At 56.6% G+C, this 13,716-nt stretch overlaps 2 protein-coding genes across 5 annotated transcripts; one reads left to right on the top strand and one right to left on the bottom strand.

Moving 5' to 3' along the window:
* Positions 1 to 936: 936 nt before the first annotated feature.
* On the bottom strand, positions 937 to 4,225 carry LBX1 (ladybird homeobox 1). Of its 3 annotated transcripts, XM_052660873.1 has the most exons (4): positions 4,063 to 4,225; positions 3,810 to 3,900; positions 2,396 to 3,104; positions 937 to 1,697 (listed from the first exon to the last, which is right to left on the bottom strand). In XM_052660873.1, the coding sequence occupies exons 3-4, from the start codon at positions 2,718 to 2,720 to the stop codon at positions 1,177 to 1,179; spliced, it is 846 nt and encodes a 281-aa protein (XP_052516833.1). In that variant the 5' UTR covers positions 2,721 to 3,104; positions 3,810 to 3,900; positions 4,063 to 4,225; the 3' UTR covers positions 937 to 1,176. The 3 variants fall into 3 exon arrangements, with proteins under 3 accessions (XP_052516833.1, XP_052516835.1, XP_052516834.1); XM_052660875.1 differs by lacking the exon at positions 3,810 to 3,900; XM_052660874.1 differs by lacking the exon at positions 4,063 to 4,225 and having other exon boundaries at positions 3,810 to 4,041.
* LOC128067807 (uncharacterized) lies at positions 3,070 to 12,131 on the top strand. 2 transcript variants are annotated; one of them, XM_052660876.1, is made up of 5 exons: positions 3,070 to 3,711; positions 5,620 to 5,744; positions 8,870 to 8,993; positions 10,988 to 11,058; positions 11,279 to 12,131. In XM_052660876.1, the coding sequence occupies exons 1-5, from the start codon at positions 3,436 to 3,438 to the stop codon at positions 11,280 to 11,282; spliced, it is 600 nt and encodes a 199-aa protein (XP_052516836.1). In that variant the 5' UTR covers positions 3,070 to 3,435; the 3' UTR covers positions 11,283 to 12,131. The 2 variants fall into 2 exon arrangements, with proteins under 2 accessions (XP_052516836.1, XP_052516837.1); XM_052660877.1 differs by lacking the exon at positions 10,988 to 11,058 and having other exon boundaries at positions 11,279 to 12,128.
* The last annotated feature ends 1,585 nt before the right edge of the window (positions 12,132 to 13,716 follow it).

The following is a 13,716-nucleotide window of genomic DNA, read 5'->3' on the forward strand; positions in this document are numbered from 1 at the left end:
AGGCCTAGGCAGCCCGAGAGCAGGAGCCGAGAGACACCGAGCCTGCCGCGGCTTCACTGAAGAAGGTCCACTCATTCAGACACGGTCACCGCCGGTTCTAGTAAAATGGCAAAGACTTTATTTATCGGAGAAAGAGGCCTTAGGTACAGTCCGGGAGGGAGAGGGCAGAGCAGGAGAAGGGGAGTGGCACGCGGGACCCACCCTCATCCAGCCACCCTTGTCTGGCCAAGACGAGCTAGGAGCAGGGCATTGGAGACTGCAAGACAGACCCAGAGCTGTGGAGGAGGTGGGTGAGGGTTGAGGTGGGCCTCCTCTCAGTCTCTGTCACATGCAAAGAAATTCTAAAAAGAGTAAAAAATAATGCTTGGACTTTGGGTTCTGTTTTCGTTGGTTGATTGGTTGCTGGATTTCCCCCTGCTTTGTCCCTAAGACCTGGACCCCAGTAGTCAGTCCAAGGCAACCAAGAGAGGGTGGGAAGGAATCTTTAAAATAACGTTTCTGGGCATAAGGAGGCAGAAATGGCATCGAAAACAGACTTTCCTTGCCGGGGGGATTGTGGGGGGAGAAAACTGATTTAAACCTTGCAAGTCAGGACCCGGTTGTCCCCCTCAGTCCCTTCCCACGCGTGGGGGAAATAAAGGCAGAAGGGAAGAAAAGAAAACTGCAATAGGTCTAGGGAGGTGAGGAGGGAGAGGACCGGTGCATTCGCCACATGCAGAGAAAAATCAAAAAGTCGGGGCGGCCTCCTCCCCCAGACCTCGAGGTTAAGTGTTTGTTACCCTCGATTCTGCCTCGCCCTCAGCAAAGCCGGCAGCCTGAGCTTTGAAATCAAGGAAATCTCTGGAACTTTAACAAATAAAAGAAAGGAAGAATTCAGGCTGCGCTGGGAAGAACCCGGTATATAGGCTTAAATATTTATACACAAGCCATACAGAATTGCACGGCGAGGGCTCCCGGGGCGGTGGAGGCCGCGCGCGGCGACCGGCTCCGCCGGTCAGCCCGGGTTTATTGCTTCGAGAGGGAAGAGGCGGCTGCCGGGAGCCGAGTCCGGGCCAAGGACGGGGAGAAGGCGGGAGTTGCAGAGGAGGTCCCAGCTCCCCTCGGCGGTCCGGTCCGGGAGGCGGCGGACATCCGGCGCTCGGAGCCCGGGGGGCGGTGGAAGATGCCGGGCGCCGCTCAATCGTCCACGTCGATTTCTTCGTCTTCCTCGTCCTCCGAGCAGTCCTGGCTGCTGGCTGGCTGGTCTGTGAGCGGGGAGGCTGGCGAGAGCTGCAGGGGCCCGGCGCCCGGGGCCTGCGGGGCGCCTGGGGGGAGTGCCGGAGAGCCAGGCCTTGACTTAGCCCTGCCGCAGCCGCCGCCGCCGCCGCCTGCGGCCTCCGAGTTCTGCTCGAGTTCGGCCAGCGCCACGATGTCCATCTGCCCGCTAGGGCCCAGTTTCTTGGCGGACTCCACGTCGGCCTTCATCTCCTCCAGGTCCCGTTTAAGCTTGGCTCGCCGATTCTGGAACCAGGTGATGACCTGAGCATTGGTGAGGCCCAGCTGCTGCGCAATTTGGTCGCGATCGGCGGGGGACAGGTACTTCTGGTAGAGAAAGCGCTTCTCCAACTCATAGATCTGGTGATTGGTGAAGGCTGTGCGCGACTTTCTTCGCTTTTTGGGGGTCTGCCGCTGCCCAAAGATGGTCATCCCGTCACGGCCTGCGAGGAAACCAGAGTATAGTCTTGCGCCCGGGGAGAGGAGACCCCACCCCGGCTCTTACTCACCCCACCTAGACCCATCCGGCCATCAGTCTGCCGCTGTTCCCTTCTCGGATTAGATTCGGCCACCTGGACTAGGGCAAGCCTAGGCTATGGCAAGCCCCCTTCCTCCATCTCTCGTCTACCGGAAGTCCCTAGGAAAAATTGTTTTGATCTCTGCCCCGTCACCTGAGAGTTCGTTTGAAAGAACCGAGGTCGCTAGAACATAAGAGAGCCAGACAGGGACGCTCTGACTGGGTGTGAATGTTGGCTCTCCACCTCGTCGCAATCAACACGACTCTACTGCTATTCAAAAGGTCCCAGCAAAGGCTCTCCATTCCGCACCCCAGGAACAGGGCTAGGAGTTAGCAGGCCACTGAGAATGGGAGGGAGCCAGGCAGACTGCGGAGAAATCTTGGGTTCCCGCCTCCCCTCCGCGGTCACTCGACTCTAGCCTATCCCGAGGTCCCTAGGAGACAGGGTTTGGGTCCTGTTCCACGCATCTCCACTCCCAGTGGCGGCGGCTTGGGTTGGAGGGCCCTGACGACCGGCGTGGGTGGGGGGGGGTGAGGCGGGCAGAGATACAGGGCAGTAAGCGTGGGACACACGGAACAGGTCGCGGGGTGCTGGGCGCGGGGGAACCCAGTGGCGGCGCCTACCTTCGGCTGCCTGCAGGACGCTGACCTCCAGCCCCTTAAAAGTCTTGCTAGCGAGCTCCTCAAGCGCGCACAGCGGCGAGGTCTGAGAGAGCAGCGCGCGGCCCGCCAGGGGCAAGCCGCCCGGCGCGTGCTTGTCCGCGGCCGCCAGCAGGTGCGCCGCCCCGCACAGCGAGTAACTTCTCCGCACAGACGGCTTGTTGAGGATGTCCTCGATGCTGAACGGCGTCAGCGGCTTGTTGGAGTTGGCGGGAGGGGGCAGGTGGTCCAGCGGGCTGCGCCGCCTCTCCTCCCCCGGCGCCGCCTTGCTGTCCTCCTTGGAAGTCATCTCGGCCTCGTTTGGGGGCCCGGCCTCGGCGGCTCGGGCCTCGGGGACCCAGCCCGCGGGCAGCTCGGGCGCCGGACGGCGCGGCGGGAAGCAGACGGGAAGGAGGCCGCGCCGGGCAGGGCGCGGGCCGGGCTCGGGGCCGATTAGCGCAACGGCAGAGGCGAGCAGAGCCGCACGGGGCCCCAGGAGGAGGGCGCTGACGCTGGCGCTGCCGCCGCCGGGGCTTCCAGCAATCCGAGGCCCGAGCCGGGGCGCGCCGCGCGGGGCTCCAGTTTCGCCAGCCCCGGTGCTATTTAAAGGTGTCAGGTGGCTCCGCGGCGGTTCCTGGCCCACGGTCCTGGCGGCAGCAGTTGGAAGAGCCGAGGCGAGGGCGCCGATCCCGTACTGCGAGGGGAGGCGGAGAGATGGGGCAATTGACTATTGCTAACAAGTTAGCCTTGATCGAGGAGTCATCAATTATCTGCAGCGGCACTTCTGTCTCTTTCTTTCTCCGTCTTTTTCCTCTCTTCTTTCTCTCTGTTCTCTCCTCCCGTTCTCTCCCTCCCTCTCTCCCTCCCTCTTCTCTCTTCTCTGCTCCCCCCGTCTCTCTCCTTCGCTCCCTCTCCCTCGTCCTCTCTTTCACTCTCTGTCTGTCCAATGCAGGCGGCTCTAAGTTGGGAAGCTCATTAATTAGCGGGCCTGGGGTAGGAGGAGCCGGCTGGAATTAGCCTGCCTAATGCGCCTGTCAGTCCGGGCACTGCGCCGCGCTCGGCCCGAGCTGTTTGTAAATTACATTAGCCGCGCCTTTATTGCACCCGAACCTCCGGCGACTGAAAAGCCGCCGCCCCCACCCCAAACTGCGAGCCGCCCTCCCGGAGCACCCGCCTCCCGCCGGCCTGGCTGTGATGGCAGCGCTGGCCCGGAGGTCTCGGGCTCTCCAACCCGGGATTTTGCGCCCGAGAAGGGCGGCAAGAGCACAGCCGGGGAGGTATGCAGCCGCCGCGCGGGCCAGGTAAGACCGGGAGCCTGGGTGGGCCCCGTCGCCACCCAGAGCAGACTTTGTCGAGCTGAGATCAAGGACACAGCGCCCCTACCCCTAGACCCACTCACCCCTCACCCACGGCCTTGGGCGACGCGCCTGGCGGAAGGAATCTGCAGCCCTCGGGGTGGCCCGCGGTAGGTCCGAGGAGGTTCTGCAGCCCTGGGTGAGGCGACACAGGACACAGGGGTGGGGGAATCCCAGGGGTTGGGGGAGGAGGCCAGTCCGAGGACACAGCCTTACCCAGCCGAGAGGTGGAGCGAGGGTAGTTGTTGATGGCTCTAGGCACCTCTTCCCCGGCCGGAGCCGAAGCGACAGCCTTACCTCCTCTCGCAATCTTGCACACTCTTTTCCGGCCTCTGCTCTCCGGGCCGACTGGGGCCACCGCCCGTCTGGTGATCGGCGTCCGGCCGAGGTAGCCGGGCCGGGTGCCGGGGCTAACGGGGCAGGCTCAGGGCCTCCCAGCTGCGCTCTGCCGGGCCCCGGCCGGGGCCCCGCTGCCGGCCCCGCCCAGCCCAGCGCCCGGCTCGAGTACACCACCAGGCCGACTCCAGCTGTTCCGGATGCGGGGCGGGGGGCCCAGAGAGGGTCGGGTCACGGCTGGGGCTGCGCTCTCAGGAACCCGCAGGGAGCTGGGGTTCGAGTGAGACTGGACTCTGGCAACCCTATGGCCCGAACTCTGTGCGTATCAAGCGAGCATTTGTGTGCATCGGTATTTGAATGTGTATGTGTTCGAATATGTATATATGTGTGTGGTTCTCCAAGGATATATTTGTGTAAACGTATGTGAACTTGTGGGTATGTGGGCATGTCTATGTTATTCATTCCCCTGAGGCACCCAAGGGGGTTGTGCCCCTAGTTTTTTTTTTCTCTTGAGTCCTTCCTTTGGTTTGTATACAGCTACTTGCCCTGCCACCCTAGTCTTCTGTTTCTGCCCCTGTAGAAAGGAGGGGAGGAGGGGACTGGCCGCAGCTGAGGGAGGAAAAGCTGCTGTCCTCACACACAGCCCCAGCCCTTTCCCTGGCTTTGTTTGTAAACTCCGGGGCAGGCAGCGCAGTCTGGCAGCCCTGCTTGGTCCAGAGATGGCTCCAGAGAGGCCAGTGCAGAGGACCGTGGCCCAGCTCAGAGGCTGGGATGGGAAGAATAGGACCTCTTGGGCTTCTTGCCCTGTCCTACCTGCTCCAGAAAGAAGACCAAGCTGGGCTGCGGGGCAGGGGACAGGTTCTTTCCCTGGATGCCTCTAGCATAGGGACCTCTGAGCATCAGAGATCAGTGTCTTATCTCCCGGTTACTTGTTTGTTTGGAAAAGGGCTTGTAGCTCTCCAGACTAAAAAAGGACAGTGTAGGGAGAGAGGATTCTTGTTTGGGACCCCAGTGACTGCCCCAGGCCTGCCTGGCAGTATTGGGAAGAGCTATTTACCCTCTCCCCATCTTTGTCCTGCATTTTGGGGAAAGCACAGGTACTTTAGAAGCAGGAATGGTGAGAATGTTCCCCCAGAGATGCAGAACTATCCCCAAGGCAGGCCAGTCTCTGATGCATCAGTGCTACTCTGGGAGCCGTGAGGTGAGGTTGAGCCTGGGGTCAGAATCCAGAGATGGTGAAGAGGGACCCGAAGAAGAGGGTTCCAGAGAGCTGAACCCTGCTGGCTTGGAAGCTCTGAGATGGAGAGGGGTCTGCTCTCTCCTCTCACTTCCTGCTCTTAGGATTCCACCTCACCTCTCGCCCATACCCCATTCCTGCCATAACCCCAAAAGCCATGACCCAGAGCCTCAGGCGAGCCATATACAGAGGAGGCCCCTCCACATCAGGGAATGGGGACTCTGTGGTCCTCATCCTCCAGAGGAGCTCTCACCCCTACTCTTCCTCCCCCATTCTTCCAGTCTGTTCATCTCTCCACACCTGATACTGGTCTGCAAGACAGGATCGCAAGGACAACCCTGCTCCTCCCATCTCCCAGTCCCTCAGGAACAGCAGAATTCAGGATTATTGTGAGGTTGCCAGGAAGGTGAGGAATGTGAATTGGGGAGCAGCGGGGTGCTGCTCTCCCCTGGATCCCTGTTTCCCTGGACCTTTAGTTTATGGCCATGTTGTGTCAAAGTGCACAGGACATTCTGAAATCATCTGCTACATTACCCCTTCTAACCACCATCGCCAAATCTTCTTCCCTTCTTGGCAGGTACCTGCTGTCCAGTCCCAAAGTTTTGAGGGTTTTGGCCTAACTGGTTGTACTCTTGGCTGGCCAAGCAGCTCTGGCCAGCATAGCTGGGGAATCAGGGGGCACGTGGTATCACCTGCCCATTTTTGTTCAGGGTCCCCTAAATCCAACACCTCATCGAGATTATCTTCAAAAACCAGTCCACTGTTTTGTTTTTTTTTTTTTTTTTCCCCAACTCACTACAGACCCCAATGTGTAGGAGGGTGGAATCTTCTGAACTCATGAGAGCCCAAACCCACCGGCAGAGCCCAAACCCATCTGCAGAGCTCGGGGCTGTGTTGGGGTCTGCCCTTAGCCTCATTCCCTCTCCTGCCAGGAGACAGGGCCCTTGATGTGGGGGTTGTCCACTTCAGACATTCACAGGCTAGGCAAGAATGGGGACACCCTCAAGTATTGGTTGAATGAGTTTTTGTCAGGCAAATGGAGTATAGACAATTGTGTAGAGGGGAAAGGCTTGGGCTTTGGTGGTCCCACCTCAGAGGAGTTTTGGAGATCGTGAAATTTGGAAAGGGAAGTAACTCAGAGACAGGTAGGGTAGGGGTTGATTGGAAGGAATATGCCATTATTCCAGGATCTCACCTTCTGCTCAACCCCCTTCCAGGCATCCAATGCTGGATCTGGAAGCCTCCATAGGGTTCCCCACTTCCCAGTCAGCTGGGCCATTGTCTTCTCCCCTGGAGTTGGTCCCGGAGTCTGTTCCACAGAGGGAATGCCTATCTTCAGAGCCTGGTCAATATTGCATCCTGACTCCTGAATTCCTGCTTTCTGTCTATACCACCAGGGTATTCCAGCCTTATTCCATCTCCACTGCAAGGGGAAGGGATTATTTTGACCCAGATCTGCTTTTCCCCTAGTTTCCTTCCTCAGACAAAGAGGAGGGAAAGGACATTGCATGAATTGTGAGGATAGGGGACACTGTAGACTGACACACGGAGTTATTCCTTAGCATGGGAGAATAATTCAAATAAATCCCCAAAGGCGCTGTCAGCTTTAATCCAGATTGTTTTGGTAGCTTCATTCATTTCCAGATTATTTGTGTAAGCATTATGTTGGCCTTCAGGCCAGAGCTTCCTTGAGAAAAAAAGCTCTGACATTGCTGGAAATGAGCTAACTTGACCACCAAGTGGGATCATTTTTGTCCCCCAGGGACCTGCTACTGTGACACTCCTCATGGAATTCAGAGAGTGTTTCTTCTGCTGTAGAAGCAGACTCCTGCCACCCTGGCTGAACCAGAACTGCCCACTTGGTTTTTATTTTCTGCCCTGGGCCACCTTCTGCAGTAACAACAACAATAATAACCATGACAATAAACACCATAAGCCCTTACCATGTGCTTGGCTTCCGGCTAAGAGTTTTATTGATTTCACTTACTACTCACAACCCTATGAGGTAGTTACTGCTATTACCCTGATTATATATAAGGAAAATAAAGCCCAGAGAAGTTAAGTAACACAGCCAAAGTCACACAGCCTGTTTGGGAGTAGTTAGGACCTAAAGGCTGTTGTTGTTGTTTTTTTCCTCCTCACTCAAATCTTAATCCTAGAACCATAAAATTTTTAACCAGAGCCCAAAGTTTCTTTTAATGGACTTTAGGGGCTCTGCAGATCCCAGAAATTGTGTGTAAAATTATGTATGAGCCCAAGTGTTCATATTTCTTCAGGGGCAATATTATGTAACACACTGGATTCTCAAAAGGGGTTGGAGATCCAGAAAAGGTTAAGGCCAGAAGCAGGCCAATAGGGGAAGAGAGAGAGAAGCTGCCTCTCTGCAGGCCTGGGGAGCAGGGAGCCAGCTGCTCTGAAATTCATGCCAGGCTCCAAGCCTGCTTCTGGATCTGCTTCTGGGCCTGTCCTGCTGTCTCTGACCATGACCTCTTCTGGCAAAGAGAGATGGGGGCAGGCTCTAAGACCAGGGCACTTTTTTGGAGAACACCTTTCCTTCCTTCTCTCTTCTCACCTCCCCAACTTCTTTCATGAACTGAACTCCTTTAGAACCTAGTGACAGGTGGTTCCACCACATGAGCCAACCTCTTTCTGGCGCTTCAGTCCTGCATGGGGTAACATTGCCCTTTGGAAGTGTAGGGGGATCAACAGACCACTGAGTAACACGGACAGATAGAGATGAGGAAAGATGCTCAAGGCCAAAGTGACCATACTCTTGCAGCCCTCTTTTAGGTCCCAGGCCTTTACTTCCCTCACCCTGAGGCCAGAAGTAAATCTATTGCTGCCCTCCTGGCACTTTTTTTTTTTTCTATGCTGCATGCTTATGAGATTTTAGTTCCCTGACCAGGGATTGAACTTGGGGCCTGATAGTGAGAGTGTGAAATCCTAACCACTGGACCGCCAAGGAATTCCCTCCTGGCACTTCTTGCTGTTTTTAGTGCTCAACTCATCTTGGGGAAACTTTCCTGCCTGTTCTGTCCTCTGTGCCCCTTCAAACATTCCCCATGGAAACACTGTCAGATTGCCAAGAACTGCTGGTTGTTGTCTGTCCTACCTCTCTGCCCCTGGCTATGAACTTGGGAACCTGAAACTCCTCTCCATGCCCTGTGCCAGCCTGGCATATATGAAGAACTCTCCATGCATTCGTTGAATGAATAAACAATGAACAAGAGAAAAAAAGGAGAACTAGGCAGGGACCTCTGCCTGTGCCCCCTCAGAGATGACGAAGGTAGTGAGGGAAGGGTAGGTGCATTGTTTTCCCAGCTGCGTGCAGATGTGTGAGGCACTCCTGTGGCTAGTACCTCCAATATACATGAAGGGGCACAGAGAACTCATTCTTTAATGCTTTTTGGCCATGGGAAGTGGGAAGTGTCCTAAATTATGGACTCAGCTGTGGTATGGCCTGACTCAGGAATGGAGTTTGTTAACCTCTCTCTCTCTCTCTTTTTTTTTTTTTTTTAAAAACAAAAACAGACTCCCATCCTATTCTGAGCCCAGAAGCAGAGAGGAAGAACAGACAGAAGGAGGAGAGAGATGGGCCAGTAGGAGTGGCAGGAAATACACCTCTTCCCCAGTAGCCCAGGGGACTATGAAGAGGGTAAAGTATAGGGGCCGGGGGTGGTGGGGTGGTGGGGTGGGGGGAGTAGTGTCTGGTTCTGCCCCATGGGGAGTAGCATTTGAAATGAGCCATAAGAATCCAGAAGCACTGGGGTAGGTCCAGAAGTGAGGACGACTTTCCTGGTAAGCAGCGAAGCTGAGCAGGAGGCCAGAAGTCCCAACCCAGAAGGGGAGAAAGAGTGCCCCTCACTCCCTGGCCTGGGCATCAAGCTGCTGAGGTTGGTTAGTCTCCTGTGCACCTCAGCAGGTCTGCAGCCTGGGACATGGGCTGGTGAGCTCTTGGGATGGTTGTTTGGGACTGCAGGGGGGAGTTGGGAACAGGCTGCACCCCAGTCCTTGCTGGTCCTGGGTCCACAATAGGGGTTCCATTCACTATGCCGCTATGCCATCTACGGAAGCACCACGAACTGATTTCCTCCTAAACCTAACTCCTGGGTCCCTGAGCTCCCCAAACCGCTAATGGTGGTCAGGCTACCACAGAGGTCTCTGCCTGTGGGAGGGCGCCAGGCAGAGGAGCCTGGCCAGGCCAGGTGGATGGGGGAGGAACCTAAGCGGTGCGGGGGGAGGAGACCTAGGAGCCAGCCAGCGAGCGTGGTTAGGCGGGCTCCAGAAAGGCCTGAGTCAGGCTTCTTATAATAAACTGCACGTGAATAATTCAGCAGCCGCGTGGGGGCTCATTGCATTAGCGCCTCACCTTTCGGCTGAGGGGAAGGGGGGGGTCACTAACGCGCTTGACGAGGGAGCCAGATGGAAGACTCATGCCCACTAGCATCCTGGGTTCTGCCCGGCCCAATCCCAGGAGACTCATTGGTCCCTCCCCCCCCCCCCCCCCCAATCCCTCCGGTCCCAGCGAAGCCGCTCTTAAGATCCCAGGCAAGAGTAAACAGGCAGCGGGACCAGGGCCGGAATAGCGGAGGAGGGGGCCCGACCTGTGGGCAAGGGAGCTGCGGCAATGCCCAGTCGCGCAGAGAACGTGGGCGGGGTGGCTCTGAGCCAAGAGAAGGCGGGCTCCTGTGCTCAGAGCCCGAGTGCCCAGGGGCTGCTTCGTCTGGGCCGGGATTTTCCTTGTGCTCAGAATGGAGCTCCAGGGAAGCTGCGGGACTTTTTACCCACGGTGGATCCCCAGGTTGTGCTTCTTCCCCGACCCCACGCCCACTGACCCACCGACCCACCGACCCACCCACCCCCTAGATCCAGTTCTCGAGGCGGCAGCCCACCCTCGCGCCCCCACCTCGTGTCAGCCGGCGCTGAAGGGAGCACCGGAGGCCATTGGGCCCGTTGTTCTCCGACTCTTTGAGACCCCATTGACTGCAGCACGCCAGGCTTCCCTGTCCTTCACCATCTCCTGGAGCTTGCTCAAATTCATGTTCATTGAGTCGGTGTTGTCATCCAACCATCTCGTTCTCTGTCGTCCCCTTCTCCTCCTGCCTTCAGTCTTTCCCAGCATTGGGGTCTTGTCTAAATGCACACCATCTTCAACCTTATTTCGTTTGAGCAGAGCCAGCTTCCTCTGGCTTTTCCACTTTCCACCAGCCCCTGGGTTTCTGATCTTGAGGGTTCGCATTCATCCCGTCCAACATCCGCTGTCGCTTGATTCCTCCGGCTCTTCTCCAGAGCCGTTCACTTCCAGGCAGTCGGCCCCGCCCTCTCTCCATCAGCCTCCGCACTCCTACGAAGTGAACCTCGGGCCGCCGGAGACCCTCGCGCTGACACGCTGGCCCTTCGGGGCCGGCGCGACCGAGGCCCCAGTCTGGTCTCCGGAGGTCTTGGGCAGCCCGACGAGAAGTCCGGCCGAAGGCACCTCGCGTCCCTCCTTCCCTGCTTATCCCTCCTTCCACCCCAGCAGAATCCTTGTCTTCTGCCGCCGCCGCCTCCTCTTCCTCCGCCTCTACGCATTTGTTTTTCTTGATTCGGTGCCTTGGGCTTCCGGAGGCCAGGCCGCTGGGGACGAGGCAGGCTGGGGTGTCTTTGCAGAGGCAAGTGAGATGGACTGATGGCACCTGGACCCCAGACAGCTCCACCACTGCCCGGCAGTGTGTTCTTGGGTAAGTCTCTTAACCTCTCTGAGCCTTTACGCGGCAAAGGTCAAGAAATTTAGGGAGAGTGATGGATGAGAGACTGTCATTCGATTTGTTTGGGAAAAGGGGTTGCCTGCCTTGGGGCCTGAGGAAGTGAGTTTCGGGAGAATACTAGGTCCAAAACGACCATTTATTTTAACGAATATTTTAAGAGCAGCTGGTAGCTGCTTATTTTTCTTTTTTACAGCTGATGGGTTCCCAGGCATTAGAAGCTTCTCCAGTCCTCACCACATCTTGGTTTTACCGAAGAGGAAACTGAGGTTAAGACTGTGTCTTGCTGGTCAACTGCACAGGTGGGATTCGAACCTGCCTCCGATTAGGAGGCGCTCCTAAATTTGAGCCAGGCAGCCTCCCTTGGACTGGCAAATCGAGCCCTCACAGGGCCGGCCACCACCTTCGCGAGGAGGGGTTGGGCTGAATCGCTAAGCATTCTTTTTTTGTGTGCCGGAAAAGCTTTGAAATTTTTTTCAGGTAAACGATTTTGGCCACTCCCCGGGAAGGATGGAAAGGACACCCAGGGTGGGGGACCTCCAGCTTGTTGAGGGAGAGCCCCCTAAGAGCGGGACGGGGAGGGCAGCTCTTCTTCGAAGCAGAGCCCAGGTTGAAGCCTTCGCACCTGGATTTTTCGATTTTATCCATCTGCTCAGTCTGTCCTGTGTAGCCCACGTCTTCAGAAGACCAGGTCTTGGGGGGCGGAGGATAAGGCACAAGGCCCACACCAGGGTACAGGTGTGGCCAGACGCCCGACTCTTTCACCCCTCCAGGGGCGCCTCTCTGAGGGAAGGTCCTCCTAGCGGCAGAGAAATTGGCTGGGGGGAGTGGAGGGAGGCGGACGGGGACTGCTGGCTGGGCAAGGAAGGCTGGAATCCAGGCTCCCCAGCCACCCCATCCCAAGCTCCCGCTGCAAGGTCGCGGCATGGCAGCCCCGACAGGCCACGCGTCCCTCGACACAAGTCCCATTACATTGTATTTATGTTTCACTTTGTTTTTTTTTTCTCCTCTCTCATTATTGTCTCACTCTGGGGGAGGCAAAAGATATAATATATTCATCTTTATTATACCAAATCTGTGTGAAGCATTTAATAAAACGCTGTTTCCACACAGCCAGGGATTAGTGTGAGCTATTCTTAAGTTAATGCTCGGGTACGGAGGGCGCCTCCGCCGCAACGCCTGCTGCTGGCGGCCGGGGGGAAACGCAGGTCCTGGGTGCTGCGCCCGCGCCCGCCCCCAGCACACGGGGCCCTTACCAGACCGCGGTCTCTCAGTGGCCCCTAGGGCCCCAGCCTGGGGGAGGGGCTCCGAAACACGCTCCCTCCAGCGTTTCTAACTCGCTGCGGGCCTCGGTCTGCGACTATGAAAATGGGAAGAGAAACCCTATAGCTGCTTGCGTCTCCGGGTTCTGTCTTGCGAGGCTGAAGACGCCGCGGGAGTAAACAGGACTTTATAAGCTGGAATGGAAAAAGAGGAGGATTTGTCAGGACGAGGGTTGATGGGGGACAGAGAGAAACAAGGAGGCCACAAAAAGTGGTTCTAGGCAAAATAAACCCCCAGGCTGGGGAGCAGACTGCAACTCCAGTTTGAGCAGAGATAGGCCAGGTTTTGGCCTGCCTGGGCCTCACCCTGAGCCTGATGAACGTGACTGACCGGAATCAGGATTTTTTTTTTTCCCCCTGGAGTCAGGATCTTGGCATGTCACAGTAGGTGACATGGTCCTCCCTGTAGGTAGATAACAGTCTTTGAAGTTCAGGTTACAGCTAGCAAATTGAGACTCAGAAGTTCAAGTTGCTTGTTTGAGGAACCCAGCTGGAAAGTAGCACCGCAGATTACCTGTCTTTAAACTTCATTTCCCCCTCCCCTCAGCCCTCCTGCTTGCCAGCTCTCCCCTCTACATCCCCTCATCCCAGTCCTCCAGAGTTGTCCGTGGCATGTAAGCTTTCCCATTCTGTTTTATACACACACACACATCCCCTACCTGGGATACCCGTGAGAAGAAGAAACAGTTACATGACTTTCTTATCCAGGCCCACTGCTCAGTAGCTTCCCTGGTGGCTCAGATGGTAAAGAATATGCCTGTAATGCAGGAGACCTGGGTTCAATTCCCCAGGGAAGATCCTGGATCTGGAAGATTCCCTGGAGAAGGAAATGACAACCCACTCCAGTATTCTTGCCTGGAGAAATCCATGGACAGAGGTGCCTGGTGGGCTACAGTCCATGGGGTTACAAAGAGTCAGTCACGACTGAGTGACTTTCACTCTCAATGTACTTTAGAACCCACTTGCCTCTTTGTTTTTCCGGCACAGATTTGGGCACACCAGCCTTCCTTTAGTCCCTTGTTCCCTTGTTCCAGGGCTGTGGGAAAGAGTTGGGGACAACCAGGACAGGCCAAAAGGAGGTGTTGTGCAGAAAAGATTGGGATGGGCAGATAAGTACCCCTAGTTGGAACTAACACCCTCCTAGAATTCTCAGTCCCCATCTGCCCCTATCACCCCCTCCTGTAGGCTTCTGGTAGGAGCTTCTTTGGAGGCTAAGGGTACTTGAGAAATCTGATAGTTCCCAGCCTGGGGCTGGCTGGGGAAGGGTACCCACTCACTGTGTGGTAGGGCTGGGACTGGGATGAGGCAAATA

The sequence above is a fragment of the Budorcas taxicolor genome, chromosome 23, assembly GCF_023091745.1.
Source record: "Budorcas taxicolor isolate Tak-1 chromosome 23, Takin1.1, whole genome shotgun sequence".
Taxonomy (NCBI): domain Eukaryota; kingdom Metazoa; phylum Chordata; class Mammalia; order Artiodactyla; family Bovidae; genus Budorcas; species Budorcas taxicolor.